General features: G+C 42.0%; 2 protein-coding genes across 2 annotated transcripts; both read right to left on the bottom strand.

Moving 5' to 3' along the window:
- Positions 1–8110: 8110 nt before the first annotated feature.
- Positions 8111–8614, bottom strand: LOC127782768 (uncharacterized). Its single transcript, XM_052310038.1, has one exon. It carries the CDS (start codon positions 8590–8592, stop codon positions 8263–8265), a length of 330 nt encoding a protein of 109 aa, XP_052165998.1. The 5' UTR covers positions 8593–8614; the 3' UTR covers positions 8111–8262.
- Positions 8615–19989: 11375 nt separating this feature from the next.
- LOC127781563 (serine/threonine-protein kinase UCN-like) lies at positions 19990–21635 on the bottom strand. The gene has a single exon (XM_052308530.1). The coding sequence runs from the start codon at positions 21502–21504 to the stop codon at positions 20233–20235; it is 1272 nt and encodes a 423-aa protein (XP_052164490.1). The 5' UTR covers positions 21505–21635; the 3' UTR covers positions 19990–20232.
- Between the last annotated feature and the right edge of the window lie 1246 nt (positions 21636–22881).

Below are 22881 nucleotides of genomic sequence, written 5' to 3'. Positions count from 1 at the left end.
GTTCTAATATGGCAAAAGGTGATATAAAACGTCAACAAGAAAAACAATGTACAAGTGAGGCAATAATTTGTATGCTATATATGCTATGAAATTAAGTGCACTTTGGATGTGATCTTGTGCGGTGCTTAGGTGCATACTGTTACCTTTGTTGCACGTTGAACTGTGGGGATTATAAAAGGGTGCACTCCAGTTCTGTCTTGGATAGGCGCATGCTTTCCGCCTCTCCTTTTTGTCTCACTACTTTATTCCATTTTTATTTCAATTTTTTTGGTGAAAAAACATCTAGTTAATTACCTTAATCCCTCTTAACATACTAATCTGTAATACACCCCTTTAAAAGTTAGCCTCACTCCTGTACTGGTATTTTATTTTTATGAATCGAATAGCTTATCCCCTATTTCTATGAAATAGTCACGACTCACTAAATACATTAATTTGTTATATGGGAGCTCTCAAATTTAGCCCTGTCATAAATTGTTCAGCCATTGGATCGAAGTGGCTATGAGATATCAACTATCATATCAATGTTTTTTTTTTTATCAAAGGAGTTCTAGTGTCCTGCTATGATGCGAGGGGCACCTACTAGTTATACATAGCCAGCAATTTATTTTTTCTGAAGGGAGGGAGTATGTGGGTAGTACTTTTGCTCAAATATTTAGGGGAGAAAAGAACCCATAACTTCATTTACAAAGTTAATTCTTCTCTAAATACATACTCCATTCGTCCATGAATATAAGAGATTTTTATTGGATGTAAGTATCCTAGTACTACGAGTGAATCTGGACAGAGCATGTCCAGATTCGTAGTTTTAGGATATATCCCATCCACCCAAAATCCCTTATATTTTGGGACGATGGAGTATTCAACTAGTTATCAGCTATGATATTACATATACAATAGCAATAACCAACCAAATTAAGGCTACATCCATTCTGGCATTTAGAGGGGATATTTGACAGCACGCAAAATGAGATAAATTATTAGTGTGTAATTAATCAAATATTAATTATAAACTTAAAAATATATTTATTTTTATTTTTAGAAAAAAATATGTAGTGCTTTTTTTAAAAAATCATCATTTAGCAATTAAGGAAATGTGCTCACGAAAAATTGAGGTTAATCTATAACAACGTTAAATTTCAATTTGGCCCTAGAATAGCATATACTCCCGTCATTCTAAAATATAGTAGCAACATAGTACTAGATCAGATATAACCATATTCGTGAAACTAGATTATATCTAATATCCATTATTTAAATTGTTATATTTTAAAACGGTGAAGTACACTACTTTGTACCATTGTGCTCTAACAGTAGTAAGTTCTAATAAAGTAAAATTTGTTTGTGCACCGGCCAGAAGACATCCCTCCTCTCATCATCACCAAATCACCTAATTACGAGACGATGGGTCCTTGATTAGTCCCCACCTCACGCAACACGACACATATATTTACACACATCCGTCTGCATTCTGCACGCCGTTGACAAAAAAAAAAAAAAAAAAAAAAAGAAGCTGTGACAATCTGGATCCATCTACTGTGTTGCCAGTACACAAGAGCCCCAAACAATTTTCTATACACACACTAGCTGCTCCTATGCAAGTACCACGAAGTTCATCGCTTGGCCTAATAAATTAAAGCAAAAGTTAAATTTTATATTTTCGAGTTTAATTTTGAAGTCAAATTTTAAGATATCTGCAACATAATTTCTATGCAGTGTTGGCTTTAAACCGCTACGAACAGATATATAAAAGTTTTACTTATAAATTAATTTTTATTTCTTAATAAGCCAAAACAGATTACTAGAGAATACGGGTAACCGATGAGGGTCTAGTACCACTACCAACATTGCACATCTGCATGTGATTCACAGACAAGTGGGCCCAGATGTTCATGTTTGTTCCTTGTTTCCTACTGCCCTTCTGGTGCATGCAGATGCAGTCAGGTGAGGTCTAATATGCGTTCTCCCTTGGCACCAATTAGAGCACAATCTCAATTATACTAATATTATTTTTCAAAAAAAAAGTGGAAGAACATATTCTTCTGGCTAAGTCATTAGTGCAAAGAAAAAAAACAGAGAAACAGATATGAAAAGAAAGGAGATCTTGTTGTTTTTTTCTCTCTTTTTGATTTTTATAAAGGGAGGTGACCGGACTACGGTGCAGCTTCAGATTAACCGGGAGGAGCTGTCGGTGACCACCGTCCACCGGCCGGCTCCGGTCACCGTGCGTATCAGAGAATTGGCTTATGCTAACGACGGATCAATCAGGTATTTTTTTTAGTCTTTATATATTTACGCTTTTGCCCTCGGCCGCCGGCAAGCCGGAGTATTCAAGATGCATGGGCCCACACGCAGTGTCAACGATGGCCGGCCTCTGCTGCGCCTCACAGCCTGCTAAACCTTCCTCCCTCCATCCCATAATATAAGGGATTTTAAGGTTTTGCTTATAGTGTTTAACCACTCGTCTTATTCAAAAAATTTATGCAAATATAAAAAAAAGAAAAGCTGTGATTAAAATACTTTGGATAATAAAGTAAGTAAAAAAATAAATAGTAATTCTAAAAATTTTTTAAATAAGATGAGTGGTCAAACAGTGCAAGCAAAAACTTAAAATTCTTTATATTATGAGATGGAGGGAGTACATCATACTGATCATTAATACTGCCCACGTACATCAGTACATGTACGTATAGGTACCACACATTTAGTGTGGTATAGGAGTAGTCTTGTTTGGAAAAGCCTCTCTCTTTGAAAGGCTTCAATGTTAGGAAAAATTTAACCTCCTTTGGATAGCAGAATCACATGCTCCGTCTTCTAATACTAGTTGTATTCCATACATTTAGAACGGGATCACAGGAATTTTTAGAGGTGATTCTTTAACATGGAGCGGTTTTTCGAAAGGTTTTTTTTGAAAGGAGAGGGAGTTGTTTCTCTAAGGAAGGAGGCTGACTAATAACTTTTAAAGCAGTTAAAAAGATAATAATATAACACACTTATTTTTTAATTCATTTGATTATTTATACATTCTACTCCCTCTATCATAAAAAGTATGCCAATTTTTCCTGTTCCAAAGCGTATAAATTCATAGTACTAGATTGTGTATAATCCAGTACTAAATTGTTATTTAGTAGTACTCTTTTCTCACTGTACTTGATAAATATTGTTCAGTTTGTGAGAAAAATCAACTGCACCATATATTTAGAAAATGGATGTAAAAAATAGTGTAAGATATTATGGAATTTCTTCATGGTAAGTGGGGCTTTATATTTCGCATGTTGGGGAACATAAGATGGGCAATGTGTTGTACTTCTCATATAGAAGTAGGGATGCAAGTGGGTAGTCCCGCTACCTGCATAAAAACCCGCTTATTACTTTAATTTTTATGTGGTAGTACAAAATTTAGAAGAAAAAAATAAACTAGAAATGAGATAAGCGGGCTAAAAAAACCTGATTGCCCACCCCACTTGCATCCCTATATGGAAGTTGAAGGCATGAAGCTACACCACCTGAAATTCGTCATGTACGGGAAAAGAAACTTTGAGGACAAACTTTGCCCTCCGGAACTAAACAAGTCAGGCATTAAGATTAAGCAAATGATAACTACACTCAACAGCAAAATCGTCTAATCTCATCAAGTATGTCCAATCACCAGTAATGATGCCAAACAGTCGTACAGAGTTTAAGCAATGCTGTGTGACATACTGACATGTGGTCCTTGAGGACACATTTATCATGTATAGTTGTATAACACATTTATCATGTAAACCTCTATGTGTACTCAATTCGGTTTTGGTCCGTGGGGATCCAACAACCCCCACACAGTGGATCTGCTAACGGTCGGTGAGAGACCCTTTTCTCAGTTCTCATTTTCACGCAGTATGAATATGTCTCTTTCATCCTGACCAAAGAGGCTTTGGAAAAGGATGTCTAGACACATGGAATTATACCCTTTTTTTTTCTCTTTTTTATAATGGAGCATGGAATTATACCTGTACTGGGAGTTTGCTAAAAAAAAAGATTGTCATACCTGCAAAAAGAGCTCCATATATTGACCGACAGGTGTCAGCAAACCCACCCATCAGAAGTTCCATAGAGCTAGCTAGCTGCTCGTCAGCAATTTCGGCATATAGAAAGATCTGGACTTCTGGAGCTACAAGGCAGGCCATATCAGTATTCAGTAAGAAGGACCTACAAAAGAAAAAAAAAAGAAATTAACTTAGCAGCATGTTAGGACCGCGACTGCTCTCACAAGGACATGCCAACAGCAACCACCGTATTGCTTTGCATATACAGCTTGTCAGCTCGCATTGTGAGATTGAATGTCAATGGTTGCTTCATAGTACCTCAGCAATCAATCCTTAGGTGGTACACTGATCCCCCATTCTACCAGTTTCTGACTAAAAACATCACAACCACAGCCACAGGAGTAGGTTAATGTACTGACCTGGAGTCACGTTGGAGTTACGATTCGGAGGGTGAAGCAAACCAGGCAACCAGCTGAAAGGGCCAAGAGACCATACACACATAGTGCTAATTCATCAGGTAGAACGGTGATGAGACAGCAATGTTTCATTTACTTCCATTAGGGATGAACAGAATTGAGCTATACATATCCGTTGGATCACAATCATAACAGGCAGCAAGAGAGTGATGCAGTAGGGACAGAAAATCAGCACAATTATATGTTATACCTGAGATGGAGCAGTATGAGGCGCCCTACTAATGATTATATCCAAGTACATGTAACTTTGATGAGACTGCATAATTTGTGGGTGGTGACTCTCTAACCAAGTTTTTTCCCACAAGATATTGCAACTGAAATAATTGTATCTCAATATCTGTTTGACAAGAACTATAACTTGCATTTTTGGAGTTCAAGGATAACATCAACTATAACTTGCACTTTGGGGTTCTCACTAAGGATAGCATCAGTGAAATTAATCAATTTCACTAGTATAATAAAGATGCAAAAGATTAGCTATCAGCAAGAGTAACTCAGCTTTTAAATGAGGAAAAGATTATATAAAACTTTATTCATCAAATAAACATGGCAACTACAATTTCTTTGAAAGGCATCATCAGGTAAGAAGTTAGTGTCACAACAGGAAGATTGGTTCATAACTTTAGATAAAAGTTGCAATCTTGTAAGATAAGTTACTACACATCTGCTAAAGATCTGAAACTCTTCCGAAAGCTCATGCATACGCAAAGTTGGAAAAATGTAATCATGCGAAAGTACAAGATAGACATATACATGACACCAAAAAAGTTTATACATGGTTCAAACATCCCTTCCAAAAAAGCAAGTAGAACAAAAATATACATCGGAGAGTTAAATAAGTCGTCCAAAGGACTAAGAATTTGAAGGCTGTGACATTAAGGTAAAACAAAATGTGTTAAATGTGAAGGGACATATCTTTATTTGGTAGACCAAAAGTTCCATGATGTCAACTCTCAACAATTAACTGGTAGAATAGTGCACAAGAAATTTCAAATAATACTCAATGGTGTTTAGATGCAGGCACTCAGCTTAAGTATATGATGATTTGTTGTGTTGGTCTTAGACTTTTAGTTATTAGCACTTCAGCAGCTGCTTGTTAAATAAAAGAATGTAAAAAATTGAAATAATGAAGTATAGCCCTTACAGTTACCCAATTTCAACTTGAATACTTTAGACAGTAAACAAAATGCCAGTGCCTCATGTCCATGCTTGTGGTCCCTAACAAGCAGATCCCATCATGTTGACTAAATTATTTAGGAAATGTCAACAATTAAGGAAAAAAGGTTTGGTTCATGCCTCACTGGCATAAAAAAATGTACTCCGTTATGGTTTTAGCTCGCATAGACTTATAAGAAATAGCACTAAAATAACAATTCTAATAATATGGATAATTGGTTTAAGGACTTCTTGAATGCATTCGGTAGTTCGGTTGACAACACGAGCTAAATCTTCAACGAAACAACAATGTAATTCATATCAAATCATATAAAAGCATCCATGAAATTTTGGCAGGCTATATTTATACATATTTAGATCATTAGAGTAAGAAATTTATATTGCCAAAGCTGCAAGATAGCATTCGTGTCCACAAAGATTAATCATAGCATGAGCAAGAGCAATGCATGCCTGGACAACAAAAGCTGCAGTGACAGTGCAAAAATGCTTTGTTGGTAAAGATGCAGACACTGCTCAAATCTAATAAATCCACAGGATGCTCAGATGTCAGGGACTCAGTGCACAATATAATCACCACAGCATGAAGAATAATGCAGTGAACTAGTGATAAATAAATTGCAGGAGAAAATTTCATAGCTTCGATAGGAATCGCCATTAGCCAAGAGGCAACAGTGCAACACATTGTCTAAACTGCTGCAAAAGATCAAGACAGTCAAATGCAAAATTTGAAAAAATTTGCAAAAGATCACTGTAAAGCTTATTTGTCAGATACAGAGCACCGACACAAAAATGCATCATGTACCAACTGAACAGGTAAACAATATGTGCAATGTGTTAGGTAAGTGTTGGTCAATACGCATATGCCTGCCTAAGTAAGTGGGTTATTCTTTTCAGACTTTTGTTTTCAAGTGCTTGGTCAAGGGTACTACACATGTGAAGGCTTCAAAAGGAGGAATCATTAGCAAATATTTAGCATTATTCAAATGGTAACAACAGTTCGTTAAGCATAGGCATATACTACTGATGTCCTGGAGTGGACATTAAATATTTTAGTGAAACTTTTCAAGATATCCGAACTTAGCCACCCTGATTGGGGCAAGATTACAGGAGCCTCTCGGATTTCTGGGTCTCTGTAGAACGTATCTGGAGGAGAAGCCCTAACAAATGTTCATATGCCACAACCTTGTAGTTCAAAGTTTACACAATTTAGAAAGGTAGGCTGCCTGTAGAAAGCCTTAGCATTTAGCCATTTCGGTATGCACCCCTTCTTGTATTGAATATAGACAGGCCCAACCCTGCAAGGGGCCTTGTAAGTTGTAACAGGGAAGGTCCATAAATGGTCAAAGAAGAGAAGCATTGAGAGTCCTTACAGCTGAAGGGTAGCGCAAACAACTTAGAGATTCAATTTAATTCCATGTAACAACTGAGGGAACATCGCATTAGAGATGGCAAAATATTTGGAAGTGGGTCTGGACACACTGCTGGACCTCTCGGATTTCTGTACTGCAAGGTCATTTTCCCACCTTAAAATGTGTCTTGCTTTAATATTCTAACCAAGAGCACAGACAACCAATCCTTGTAGTTTACCCCTTAATCCAAATGGAAAATTTCACTTTCTTGTAATTGCTATTACCTTAGCCACCTAAACATACCTTCATGCTCTATTTCAACAGCACATTTTGAACCTCCACTTCATTCAGACATGAGAGAAATATATCCCACACATTTTGGTGAGGAACCATTTTCACAAGTCAATCTTTGAGGAGTATATTACCTATAGCAGAAGGGAGTATCACTCTTAATATTTGATGTTAAACCAGGACAATGTGATAAAAGCCATAAGGACAATGCAGGCTCACCAGGAACACATATCAGTATATCACACATGCATTAGCATGATCCCTATGAGGCTATGACTTTCAACAACAATCGTCACATTCAACATGAAAATTATTCAAACTTTATATGACCAGCTAAATTTGATTATGCATTATAACCATTTCCTCTAGAGGACAACATCCGTGGCAACAAAAGCCTCACGCGATTCCATGGGCTTGTAGTTCACTCAGACCCTATCTCACTCTACATGAGCAACTACATTTCCTTAAAAACCTCACCTGTCACTAACATAAGCTTTCGCAGTTTAGTTTACATATAACCTAGTACTTAACTTCTCGTAGAGAGAGATTTCTCGAAGAAAAAAAGATAATCGTTGGCACTCCAGCAGCAAGAATTACCCCGCATAATATCTGACATTTTCATCTACTGGTGCATTTCATTGTAGCATTTTGCCAAAACCAGGAGGAAATTATAAGCCAATGGATACCAACAAACAAATGTACTGCAACAGGTATGCAAAAATCTCAGTTTGCAAACCACTAAAAAGGTATAACATGTTCACCATCATGCCAAAAAAAGAAAGAAAGAAAGAGAGATACAATCATGACTCATACTACAGTTATCAAGAGAAACATCAGTAGATGTACATTTTTTTTATCAGTTTGAGGTTCATCCAATCCACTTACGGAATTACACATAACGTAGTACAAACCGTTTGAAAAGAAAGAAAAAAAAAAGAAGAAAATCTAGAGTTCGCGGGGAACCTGACCGGCGGCGGCGAGGTCCTTCTCCTGGAGGCGGTCGAGGGCCTTGTGGTGCGCCCACGTCTCGAGGGTGAGGTCGGGCTTGGCGCTGAGGCCGACGCCGAGGATGGCGACGGTGAGGAAGGAGGTGACGTAGCAGGGAAGCTCCCTGTCCTCCCACTTCCGCGACTCCCCCGGCGGCGGCCGGTTGAAGAGGTGCCCCTTGGGCCGCTCCTCGTGCCCGGGAGTCGTCCACCGCCCCGCGCCGTCGCCTCCGCCCCCGCGGAGCCGCGCCCGCAGCATGCCCGCCGCCGCCGCCGAGATCGCCCGCATCGACCTCGTTTTTGTGCGAGCGTGACAGATTTATCAAAGGGCCTGTTAACTTTAGAGCCATTCTATTTTCAAACTTACCAAATTTTAATAAGGTTACCAAAAAATTGACTACATTTAGTTTGCTGCGAATTTGGCTGCTATATAAGAAATCCTACCAAAATTTTGGTAAGTTGTTAAATTTTGACAACTATATTAAAATTTTAACAATGCCAAAATTTGATAAGGTTTTTTAATATTAAAGTAAACATGCCCAAATTTTTCGACAGAATTTGGGGGGAGAGGAGGAACTGCGTTGCGGAAGAGTGGAGATCGGAGAGGAGGGGTGTGGGAATCTGGAAACCTGGGCTTTTATGAATGGGCTGAGTTAGTTTCGGACCGAGATAATTGGGCTTAGATTAAGTGGGCTGAACTAGTATACCTTTACAGATAAGTTCGTCTGAAATCCCTTAACTTGTCAACGAATCCGATTTTTCGTCCTTCAACCGGAATACCAGATACGACGGGTCCCTCAATTATCAAAATCGGTGAAATATAGGTCCCACGGCGGTATGGATGGCGGTTTTCACTGACGTGGCGCCTAAGTGGCTAATTTAACTCAGTCTTCCCATGACGTGCAATTTGATTTGGAAAAAATAATAAAAATTGTTGGCCCACATGTCAGTTAAAAAAAATAATTTAAAAAATGGTAAGGCCCCACATGTCATTCTCACCCCTCCTCTTCTTCCTCCCCTCTCCCCAACTCCCCTTTCTTCATCTTTCTCTCTCCCCAAGTCTGGCATGGCACGAAGATGGGGATCCAGGGGATGTTGTGGAGTGGACGAAGCGGGGGATTTGGGTTTGGTTTATACTAGTTTTGGAACAAGTCCAGCGGTTAGGGTGGCCTGTGTTGAGCATGGTAGCGACGGCGACGGAGGAAGGTGGCGGAGGGAGCTCATCTATCAACTCCGACGGCGAGTGCTCGCGGCGGCGGCGCCGCCTCCCTCCACTCCCAGCTGTTGCGCGCCACCCCTCCTTGCCCACGCTTGGAGAGAGGATTGAGGATAGGGGAAAGAGAGATGAATAAAGGGCAGTTGGGGGAGAGATGAGGAGGGGTGAAAATGACATGTGGGGCCCACATGGGCCCCACCATTTTTAAATTATTTTTTTGGTGTAATTGACATGTGGGCCCACAATTTTATTATTTTTCAAATCAAATTGCCTCGTAAGCGCCACGTCACTGCCACGTCATATGAAGATCGACTCAAATTAGTCGCATAGGCGCAACATCAGCGAAAACGACACATACATATGTTATATACTCCCTCCGTCCCAAAATAAGTACAGTTTTGCACTGTTCATGTCTAACGTTTGACCGTTCGTCTTATTTGAAAATTTTTTAAGATTAGTATTTTATTTGCTAGTAGATGATAAAACATGAATAGTATTTTGTGTGTGACTATTTTTTAAATTTTTTTCAAATAAGATGAACGGTCAAATGTTGGAAACGGAGATCCACGGATGCACTTATTTTAGGATGAAGGTAGTATGTGTTAGTTCTCAATAGAAACCAGCATATATGTACTTTCACATGTACCAGTCCTTGAAAAACTGGCACTAATGATGCCACTACTCTCTTGTGCTCTTTTGTATGTAACATTTTTATGTCAAGTCGTATGATGAGAAACTTTGTACTTATTTTTATCTTTATTTGCATTTCTTAATAGGCCTCATATGCCAATATACGAAAAAATAAGGAAAAGTACGAATTACCCATCCAATTATCGCAGTTGACTAAATTACCCTCTAAATTCAAAAATCAGACATCGTTCACCCTGAATTTTCAATATCGGATAAATTACCCCCCCCCCCCTCGATCCAATACAGAGCGGTTTGTCCTACGTGACGTACACGTGGCAATCTAATCAACATTTTCATTTTTTAAAATGGTAGGGCCTACCTGTCATACTCTCTCACCTCCTCTTTCCCATGTTCCTCTCTCTCTCACACACTCACTCTTCCTCTCTCTCGAGCAGCGGTAGGCGTTCCCTCGTAGCCGGCGAGGTGCACGGAGAAGGCGCCGAGGCCGAGGTCGTGGTTACGGAACCTCCCGCGCAGCGTCGTCGTCGTGGCCAGCCTCGTGGATAGCAGCAGCACGGTTAGCCCCAGCAAGGCCAGTGTCCACAGGAGGCAATCTCGCGAACAACGACGACCGAACGACGACCACCAGGCGCTTCGTGTTCGTGCGGATCGGCGCCCTCGACGGCATGCATGGTACTGCGCTGCAGCTGCAGCTTCGAGGTCTCCACCGCCATGAGCTGCCATGCTTACCTAGTTAAGTTCAACAAGATCCAAAGGATCAAATATACTGTATATGATAGGGTTGAATTCAGTCACAAAACACCCGGTTTTGTATCGAATTCGGCGATTATTTCCATGCGGAGGCGGAGGCAACGCGGGACGCAGAGGCGGCGGCGGCGAACTCCGGCGAGGGACAAGAGCAGCCGCTGGCCCTTGGAGTCCCGCCTCCGCTCCCGCCTCTGCTTGACCCGCGCCAAACAGTTCGCTCCACCTCTAGTCTTTCTCTCCTGTCGTCGCCAAGCGAGATAGGTTCATGCGCCTCCGGCTTTCCTCTCGATGCCCACGCGCGACGACGCTGTGGAGGAGCGGCGCTGTTGGGCACTTCGGGATAGAGCCGCGATGGCGAAGGCGCGGAAGCATCCGCAGGGCCCGTTCGCCGCCGCCGAGGAGAGGTCGTTACTCGGGTTCCACCACCGCCGCGGCGGCTCCGTGGCGTCGGCCTACGGCGACGACGACGACCTGCCCGATTTGGCGGAGGCTGATGTCTGGTACACGCAGTCATCGGAGGGGAGTGCGGATCATCGAGGCGGCGGAGGACGAGGGCTGGAAATCGGCGCGGCGGCGGCGGAGGGAAGCACAAGGTCAGCGTGCTGAGCCGGATGTTCACGAACCTCCCGCCTCCGCTCCCGCCTCTGCGTCCCGCGCCGCCGCCCACTGCCCGTCCCCACACACTGACCGCCCGCCGCCACTTGACCTGCGCCCGCCTGCCTTGCCCTCCCGCCACGGCCCCGCCTCGCTTGCCTCCCCTCCATCGCCGCCCGCCATGGGTGCAAAAGAGAGAAGAGAGAGTGGAAGAGGGGGATAAGAGTCTCACAGGTGGTCCCATATTTTTATTAATAAATAAAAAGCTGACTGAATTTCCACGCGTACGCCACATAGGACAAAATCGCTCTGGATTGGGTCGAGGGGGGGTAATTCATCCGGTATAAAAAGTACAGGGTGAGCAATGTCTGGTTTTTGAGTTCAGGGGGGTAAATCGATCGACCACGATAGTTCAGGGGGATAATTCGAACTTTTTCCTAAAAATAAATGGTGCGAGGTAAAATCCCAAGAAATATTCGCATATCTACTACGAAACACACTAAGTATACAGTAATTTTAGATTTGAATTTATAATTTTTATTTGAGACCTAGTCTGGCTGAATATTTCTAGTTCTCATGCTTAATAGCTTACACAATATCTAGCCCAGGTGTCGGGACAAAGTTCATATGTATAACTATTTGCTAGTACATTGCCAACTAAGTTTTCAAAATGCACATGGCATCGCGATCTAGAAGGTGCAGGTGCCACCGATTTTGTTGTTTTCTCGATCGTGCATGCCGATGACCACAAACATTTTCGCGTATTAGACCGGTCCTATTTCTCCACTCTTCGTGTCTCGATGAGAGCTCAATCTGTTAGGTTGGGAGGCTGAGGGGCAACGATTACGAGGGCACCGAGTGCTACACTGGTTTGATGCCCAAACTAACTAAGTGTTCAAACCACCACTGCATATGTGAAGATACAAGATGAAGATCATTTGTAAGGCTGATCAATCAGATATAATATAGCATGCCTCTCTATCCCTTAATTATTGGAACACAAATCCTATGAAACTACAACTCGATGACCGCCATCGCTCGCTTCTCCTCTCGACGATGCGTGCTCTCGGCCATGAGTCCTAACAGCTGATTTTCTCTCGGTGGATCCATGGACCGCTTCGACGTTGATGCCCTGCAGCCATGGTCATCACTCGTCACCTTCAATATGAAGTGAACCTCACCATTTATTTCTCCTAGGAAAGCAAACCTCAAGCATGAAGAGGAGCATATCAACAGGTGATTTTTTTAAAAAAAACTAATAGGACATGTTGAAGGGTGTGACACATCGCTGAGGTGGCACTCTTGCTAAGATGGAGCAGCGATGTAGTGAAGTTTTCTAAGGGGCACCCCTTTGGTTCATGGGTACATCCCCATAGCCATGTTTTTTTTACCAACATGTTCAGTTAATCGCACCCACGCGTTAAGTTCTTCTCTCACCACCGCAATTTACTCCAAAAAATTACTTCTTGTTTTCCAAGCATGTCTGTGCCTTTTGAAAGTTTAACTTCAGTTTCGCTTCACTCTGTGTGTGTCCAAGATCGAGTTTGGTCGCTTGTTCAGAGTGGCGCTCTTCGCGTGAGAGCTTGCCTTGAGGGATTGATTTCTACTCGGTTTCTATTTGCTAGCCTCCTTGTTCCATTAACCCGCTTTCGCAAACCATTTAGATAGGTCGCAAACCACCTTTTATCAATTTTCCTACATCTATAGCCTTCTTGTTAGCCGTCTGACCTATTTGCAAGACCTAGGAGAAGCGACAAGGTTTGCATCGTGAAACACTCATTCACGCGGTCTTCGCTAAAGCAATCCTAACTTGATCATATGAACTATGTTTTGGTTGTTCTTGTACTGTACGAAAGTTCAATGTTGCCCAGGAGGACCACAAGAAAAGGTTGTTTTAATGGCTGTCCCCTACTGTTTCCATGTAGAAAGAAAATAGTCATAGCATATTTGGTAAAAGGACAAAACAAGCTCACACTAAAAATAGTTCTATCTTACAACCTCTAATTCTCTAAATTCCACCCCAACCACAGATATTACAAGCAAACTATATGCTATAAAAGGCACTCCACCAATCGTGTATGACTAACAAAGTCAGCTAGCTGCAGCTAATCTCGTGTGACCTAATTTGCATGGAGAAGGTAAGCATGAGGCTGGTCACGGTGGCCTTGGTGTTAGTGGGCATCATGCTGGCAGCGAGCCAGGAGGCCGTCGATGCATCCAACCCCGAGCCAACAGATTCCCCTGAGCTTGCTGAAGAAAGGAAAAAACTTGAGAAGCTCATAGCAATCTTCTCTCGGCCTCGCAGGGTTTGCCGTGAAAGCGAGGGTTGACGCGACCGACCAATAGTACGGGAGTGACGCCACCAAATGTGGTAGTCCACAAAAAATCGGTGTGTATGCAAAAATTAAGAACCGCAAATATATCCCTTGCCCCGATTTGTTTTGTAGAGAACCGGCACATACATATGTTATATATATGTTAGTTCTCAATAGAAACCAGCGCATATGTTCTTTCATATGTACCAGTCCTTGAAAAACTGGCACTAATGATGCCACTACTCACTTGTGCTTTTTTGTATGTAACATTTTTATGCCAAGTCGTATGATGAGAAACTTTGTACTTGTTTTTAGATCTTTATTTGCATTTCCTCATAGGCCTCATATGCGTCAATATGTGTAATAAAAACGTAAAAAAAATATAAAATAAATGGTGCGAGGTAAAATCCCAAGAAATATTCGCATATCTACTACGAAACTCACTAAGTATACAGTAATTTTAGTTTTGAATTTATAATTTTTATTTGAGACCTCGTCTAGCTGAATATTTCTCATTCTCATGCTTAATAACCTACGCAATATCTAGCCCAGGTGTCAGGACAAAGTTCGTATGCATAACTTGTTGCCAATACATTGCCAACTAAGTTTTAAAAATTAACTGTGATCAACATCGAATGGGCCAAAAGCATGCATATATAGGACATGCGTCCATGGGCCCCAATGTATTCGTTGGACCTTTGGCTGGGCCATCGAAAGTGAAAAAAGTAGGCTACCCGCGTAAACGAAATCGCAAAATAAAGGGGATCTTTTTTTCCAAATACACATGGCATCGCGATCTGGAAGGTGCGGGTGCCACCGATTTTGTTGTTTTCTCGATCGTGCATGCCGATGGCCGCGAACATTCTCGCGTATTAGACCGGTCCTATTTCTCCACTCTCCGTTTCTCGATGAGAGCTCAATCTGTTAGGTTGGGAGGCTGAGGGACAACGATTACGAGGGCACCGAGTGCTACACTGGTTTGATGCCCAAACTAACTAAGTGTTCAAACCATCACTGCAGATGTGAAGATACAAAATGAAGATCATTTGTAAGGCTGATCAATCAGATATAATATTGCATGCCTCTCTATCCCTTAATTATTGGAACACAAATCCTATGAAACTACAACTCGATGACCGCCATCGCTCGCTTCTCCTCTCGGGAGGCACACGCCGGCGTACACGAGATCCAACGGCACGCTGTGGAACCTCATCTTGATCACCAGCGAGGGATGTGGCGGTGGCGGGAGCGGCGGCTGAGTCCGTGGTGGTGGCGCTGGAGAGAGAACAGAGAGGAAAAGGGGATAGAGATGAAGAGAAGGAGATGGGGAGAGGAGAAAGAAAGGAGTGAGGATGACATGTGGGGCCCATGTGGGTCCCACCATTTTTAATTATTTTGTGTGCAATTGACATGTGGGTCTCATGGGTTTTATTATTTTTTCCGGATCGAATTACCACGTAAGCAATACATCAGTGCCATGTGAGATGAGGACCGAGTCAAATTAGCCGCATAGGCGCCACGTCAGCCAAAACCGCTATCAAAACCGTTGAGGGACCTCGTTTGCCCGGTTTTCGTAAGTTGGGGGACGGGTCGTACCCGATTTTGCAGTTCAGGGACAAAAATCAGACTGGACGACAAATAGAGAGACCTAAAGTGAACTTATTCCCCTGCATGCCGAAGTCTTCGGGTCAAGGTTCGGTGTGGCGTCCGGCGAGGTCCTCATCCCCCGCGCCCAACTCTGTCGCCGACGTCGAGCGCCCGCCGACCGCCGTCATCCGGCGGCGAGTTGGTTCTAGGTCAGGGCAAGTACCACGCCAGCGTTCTATGCACGCCTGGCTGGGCGTGAGCTACTCCAACACTTTCAAGGTAAACTACCCTTTTCGGCATGAACTTGCTCTGTTTTTGCTAGCAATTTTTATTTCTTTTCTCCAATTCCATGGCTTCAATTTCTCTCTCTTTTTTTTCCGAAGAGACAATATGAAAATTGGAATCTCGTTGACATTATCATCTGAAGCCAAAAGTCCATATAGATGGATTCAATGTACCCCGGCCCGGATTTATTTAGAGGCAATGACTTACATCGATCCGTCATTATCTGAGACTGACTGCATCACGAATTCACGATCGACACAGTGGGTATATGAATGCAGGGTACTGACCAAAAATGGAACAAGTGTCGAGCTCCCATACATACACATCTCCATGTTTCATCAGAAGACTACGTGGCACATGTATGAACCAGCTGTTCGATCAGTTGGTGCCGAAAGTAAAGTAGTAGCCAATCTGAAAGTAGTTGTATTGCAAAGAAACTATACTGATATAGATCCCCAGGAAGTGACCACTATATATATATATATATATATATATATATATATATATATATATATATATATATATGATCTCAGATCAAAAGAGATGAATGTTCAGTGTAATGTAGATATGGTTGTGTGTACTGAACAGTCGGCGTCCGAGATCGACTTCACCTGATCTGTCATCAGCAGTAGTAAAGATATTGTCAGCATAATGCATCACACGGTGAAGTGGTGAGCTTAGGAATTAAACTCAATGTAGCTGATTTTTCCAATTTACTGAAAACTCAATCTAGATATGCTTGCACAACAAAGGAATGGACAAAGCTGAGACAGAGTAGGCAAGATCAAGTTAATTAATAAGCTGATATGACTGCCAGGTAATATTATAGATAACTGACCTAGTAGTGTGACAGCTTATTAATTTTCTAGCACCTTTGTCAGACCAGACCCGTTTGTAATAATGCAGGAAATTCTCCTGTGAAAATTATTTTGCTTAATTCATAAAAAAAATCTTGTCAAAATTAAACAAGAGAAATTGGTCATCAGATTTACCTTCTAGCCCTTGTCGATTAATCCCTAATTAGAGAAAGGGATAGAAAGAGACTGAGTATGGTTAATTAATTTTACATTCAAATAGGAGTAAAATAAATCTCCTCTAAATTTTGGAAAATGATTAACCGAGCCAGACCTATTAGTTCATCTCTGTGATATGTTTTTCTGTCTAATTTCAAACGTGTTGATATTAATGAGCGGACTGGGGCCTTCAACCATACCTGAACGTGGCTACCAACACAACTGAACTTTTTTGTGCCACAAAAAACCAAAGTGTTGGTTTGAAAGAAAAACTAAGTAACACGCATATTCTGCTAAATGCATGCAACCTCACGCCGAATGTGGATTCATCAGCTTATTAATGCTTTTAGGAAGAAGATGCATGGCTTACTCAGTAGTACCATAACGTGTAAAACAAACCGGCCCACTGTCTCCTAATCCATGAGCAATCTCCATGAAATTCTCCAATTACGCTAATCGATTGATGAGATCAAAAGATTTAGGAACCCACACACCAAACTTAATTTGGTCAAATTAAACGCCTGCCTTCTTTTCAAAAAAAAAAAAAGAAAAAGAAAAACGCCTGCCTTTAAACACACGTACAGTAAATACATCGTACGGATAGCACATATTGATAGCTTTCGGCAACTAACGACGACATTTGGGTATGGTGTGCCATGCTAGCTTAGCTAGAGCAAATGCAAGCTCACGTACGTGTAGACCACCCACCAATTAATTAATTAACTAATTAAACTGTGGGTCTATATATATGATCAACGCTAACTAACATGCTCAACCATCAAACAAACTACTTAAAGCAAGTTTACTAACTATAAACTTAAACTTAATTATAGCTCATATTATATTTAATATTTAACATATATAGTAGATGAGTTATAAGGTTATCGCTCCGATCGGGAAACCGTATCCAAGCTCCGTGGCTAGTCTGCGCTCTTTGGACTTTTCAAACTTAGCGAACTGAAACATCTGAGTAGCTAAAGGAAGGAAAATCAACCGAGACCCTATTTTTCTTCTCCCCTCTCTACCTCTCATATATGTATTTAATGAATTCATCTTGAAATACGTGAATAGCTAGCTCTTGCATAAGAGCTAACTCTCTTTATTTTTCAAATTTGAAATGTCTATCCAAAGCGTGTCCGACCCGTGTCCAACTAGTGTACGCTACTACATGCCTAGGCCCACATAAAGAGATCTTAAGTGTACTGATTGCTGGTCAGATGTGGGCCGTACGACTAGAGTCGTACGTATAGCAGAACTCTTTCAAGTTCTTTCTTCTTCACGTAAGTTTATAGTTCAGCTTATAGTCGCCTATTAAACTTGCTCTTATAGCATTTCATATGTATAGGAATTGGTTGTGTGGATATACATGTTGAATTTTAATCCATTATTTTAAAAGGAATAGGAATATGTATAAAGATATAGATAATATTTTATGATAGCTACAACTTTCTCTCATAATCTCTAACTCCCTAAATATATACTCCTTAAATCCCAGAATATAAGAAGTTTTAGAGTTGAACACGGTTATTAAGAAAGTAGGTAAAAGTGAATGGTGGAGGGTTGTGATTGGATGATTAGTGAAGGTAGGTGGGAAAAGTGAACGGTGGAGAGTTGTGGTTGGTTAGGAAGAAAATGTTGGTGGAGAAATTGTTATCTTTGGGGACAAATCTTGAAGGTTAAAAGTAGTTATATTTTAGAACGGAGGGAGTAGTACAATTTATTTTATGTAGATTATAAGAATCGGAAGCTATAGAACCCAGAAAATAAACTAGATATTATAAGAGCTAAAATCTAGCCTTTTCATATTTTTATTAGCTGCTTTTTATAATCTCGGCTTTCTAAACAATGATATTTTTTTTCTCTAATGAATGAGCTTGTAAATAACTGTCTGTCTTGAATATGATGTGGATAGAAATCCTATCTTACTATAAAGTTATCCTCCACTAACTTTTTAAGCTTAACATGCAAAGATGCCACATCATCATCCACTAACAAGATACCACATCATCATCCACTAACAATCATCACATTTAAACATCATGCAAACATGCTATATCTTTATATTTTTATAATTTAAGAGCTTTTAAAATACAAATATGTTAAATTATCATTCAACATAATTCACATAATGTTTCAATGTATATCTTTATTATGTTTTATCATATCCTATATACTTATATAGTTCATCCTCACTTAGTTAGTGCTTAAATGATTAATCTATGGTCCAAATTATCTTTCTCTTTTTTTTTCCTCTAATTAAGTCATATCACATCAATTTTTTTAGCCTTTAGATGATTAATCTACGGTCCAAACTATCTCTCTATTTTTCTTCTTCCATAAAGTCATATCACCTTACTTTTTACGTTTAAATCACCATTCTACATACTATTTAAATTTAAATTATCATAAACCACATTAATTTACTTAATCTGATGTTATATAGCTATCTTACACGTTATTTTTTATTGTTATCATACTAAATTCTCCCGCAGCAATGCGCGTGATTTCACCTAGTTAATTAAGGAATCATGTCATCCGTGCACACATTAGCCCAAAAATTAAATGCAGTATGTATATTATTCTCATTGGTATATAAATCAAGGTCCAGAGATTAAACATAGCATGCCACATGCGTGTCAATTGAAAATTCTGGAAACCAGGAGAGATGAGCATGTTAAGGATTTCAACCACCAACAGCTCAGAAACAACATAGCCTAATTAATCAGAGTTGCATGTGTACGAACCGCAATTGGCATGATAAATGTATATAACCACCAGCGCTCGTGGATCAATCATTGTAGAGATGTACGGGAGGTAATTATAAATATTCTCCTCTGCAATATACAAAATTGAAACAAAGGAGTTAAGCACGCCCAAAGACAATATACTAAACCCGTGTTTAATTATGTGGTGAATGTGTCTTTTATATGATTAAAGATGCATGTACTAATTAACTTCAAAAAAAAGTATTACTAACTTGAAATAATTAATTATGATTTGTAACTTATGACCATATTTTAGAACTCATGCAATTGTATATCAACCCGTTTCACTATTTTGCTTATCATTTACCTTTAGTGTTCTATATATATGGGAGATGGTTTTTCACCACTCAATTTCGAGAGGACAAACGAGATCGTAGAACAAAATGACTTTCCGTCCTCCATGTAATCCATGTAATTGAGAAAAAAAATTCTTTACTATTAGGCTTTTTTCTGTCAGTGTGACAATTTTGGTAAATTCTTCTGCCAGGCACTGAAAAAAGGACACGAGAAAAATACAGAAAAAAAATGGCTTGGACAGCCTCATACAGAAACGTGCACGTGCGACAGCCCTCCAAAAATGTTGTTTTGCACATCTCCACAGCCTCTACACCGAATTTACATTGCCGCCCCTCTCCACGTATATACACGCACCCTCAGCCCCTTCGTTACAAAATAGTAACCTAACGAGGACCAAACCGCAAAATGACCCAAAGAAAAGGTAGGAGGAGTACAGAGGCAGCAGCCACGTTAGATAGATTAGAACTCCGACGAGAACTCCGACGAGGAGCTCTCCGACTCCGGCGGCGGCGGCTGGTGAAGCTTATCGAAGTATTCTCTTATGCTGAAGTCTTCTCCGTCGCCGACTACCTCGTCGCCGTCGTCAGCCGGCGGCGGGATGTAGGGCGGCCGGGACACCACGTCGAGCATGTCCCACGCCACGCCGGCGAAGAACGGGTGATCTCGGACCTCGTCGGCGCCGCCTTGGTACCCCAGCCTCTTCCTGGGGTCCCTCTCCAGCAGCCGCGAGATGAGGTCGGTGAGCTCCGGCAGCCGGCGGCGGCTGTCGCCGGCGAACTCCACGTCCTTGAGGAGCACGTTCCGGAACGTCTCCTTCCGGTTCTTGCCCTTGAACGGCGTCCGCCCGTACGCCATCTCGTAGGCGAGCACGCCGACGGCCCACCAGTCGACGGCGAGCCCGTGGCCCTCGCCCCTCACCATCTCCGGCGCCACGTACTCCTCCGTGCCCACGAACGAGAACGACTTCCCCCACGACGACGCGAAGCTCGCCGGCTTCCGGCTCACCGGCGACACCCGCGCCGACTTGGCCTTCTTGGACAGCTCGCTCCTGTCGCCCTTCATGATGAACCGGACCAGGCTCTGGAGCTGCTGCTTCGCCGACGGGTTCGCCGCCGGCGGCGAGGGGTCGGGCTTGGTGGCATGGCTGAAGAGAGGGATCTCGCTCCTCGCCGAGACGCGCGGGCGGTGGCCGCCGCCCTGGAACATGCGCGGCGGCGGCGACGCGGACGACGGCGCCTCCGTCTTGGGAGGGAGGAGGCGGGAGAGGTCGAAGTCGGTGAGGGTGACATGGCCGTCGGCGCGGAGGAGCACGTTCTCGGGCTTGAGGTCGCGGTACGCCACGCCCGACGCGTGGAGCTCGCCCAGCGCGGACACGATCTCGGCGACGTAGAAGCGTATCGCCGCCGGGGAGAAGACGCGGTCGGGGAGCGCGTAGCGGAGCTCGTTGAGGTCGCCGCCGGGGCAGTAGGGGACGGCCCACGCGAGGAGGCCGGGCGTCTCGGCGGAGCCGAGGAGGCACGGGAGGTGCGGGTGCGCGAGGCGGGAGAGCACGGACAGCTCCCACCGAGCGCGGCGCTCGGCGTCGTGCCTGGTCGCCGCGGCGGACCGCTTGTCGAACACCTTGAGGGCGTAGCGGAAGCCGCCGTACCGGGCCTCGACGAGGAAGACGGTGCCCATGGCGCCTCGGCCGAGGACGCGCAGGGCGCGCGCCCGGTCGAGGTCGATGTCCATGGGTGGCCGCCGGCGGCAATGGCGGGGGGCAGGGGGCGCGGGTTTGTACGACGGCCGGCCGCGCGCGCGCCGGGACGTAGGCGGCGAGGCGGGCTAAGAATAGGGGAGAAGGCTGTGGCTCCAGGATGGAGAGGCGAGGAGGGTTTGGAGGAGACGACTTATAAGAGGACCCCAAGCTGACATGACATGCTTAATTTTTTTTTCTATTTCTCTCTCTCTCTCTTAACTTTGCTACTCCCTCTATTTCACAATGTAAGTCATTTATATTAATGTTAATGAATCTAGACATCTATCTATTTAGATTCATTAATATCAATATGAATATGGGAAATGCTAGAATGATTTACTTACTCCGTTTCACAATGTAAGTCATTCTAGCATTTCCCCATTCAGATTGATGTTAATGAATCTAGGCATATATCTCTATTTATGAATGTGGGGAAATGCTAAAATGATTTATATTGTGAAACGGAGGAAGTACTTCAGTGCTTTAAATTAATTAGTTTTATCTTGTTTGTAAACTAACTGAATTCCTAGTACATTTTCAAAGTTAATGCCAATACGTACATGTTAATATTTTGGGACAGAGAAAGCAGCTCACGTTATAGAATCGTTTGTGCATATCCATAATCAATCAATAGCTTACATACTAGCTTGTCCTTTCAATTTCCTTCCCATTTAGTGGTAGCATGTTAATTCTAGGCTCAAGAAGAACGCCACTAATGTAATCTTTTCTATAGCTTTATAACTAAAATAGTCGATTTGTCTCCTTGGATTTATTTGCAATTTAAGTGTTGGTTTTTATCTTGGATACATGTCAGTCTTAGCTAGTCTTAATATTTCGCTGTCATTTCTACTCTCTGGAGCTAACTAATTAAAGTCCTAAAAAATTGCCTAGATTTTATGTCTCAAACAATCTCTCCAGTAATAAATAGAAGAATTATTCAGGCTCCCATCAGATGACCTAATAAGCCAAAGAATAAGCCAAATTTTGAATTTTTAAACTTAATTTTAAGATTAATTTTGAGATATTTTCAACGTAGTTTTTTTTCAGCATTGACTTTTAAGTTACGAAGAACACATATATAAAAGTTTTACCTATAAATTTATTTTTATTTCCTAATAAGCCGTTTTGGCTTATTAGAAAAAAAGCCAACCGATGGGGCCTTCACTGTTTGTTTGCTACTCATGTATCAGTATCATTTCTAAAGTTCATATCTAAGAACACAATGGCATGTCATCAGTACTCCGCACCAACCGAAGGGAGTAACAAACTAAACAATGCATGCATCCCCCTTGGCGTGAATGTGTAAAAGAGAGATGATTGTTTCCTTTTTCTGGTGATGATTAAAATAGAACAGACAACGTCGTTGATCC

The sequence above is a fragment of the Oryza glaberrima genome, chromosome 8 (assembly GCF_000147395.1).
Source record: "Oryza glaberrima chromosome 8, OglaRS2, whole genome shotgun sequence".
Classification (NCBI taxonomy): domain Eukaryota; kingdom Viridiplantae; phylum Streptophyta; class Magnoliopsida; order Poales; family Poaceae; genus Oryza; species Oryza glaberrima.
This window is presented reverse-complemented; position numbering and strand designations above follow the sequence as displayed.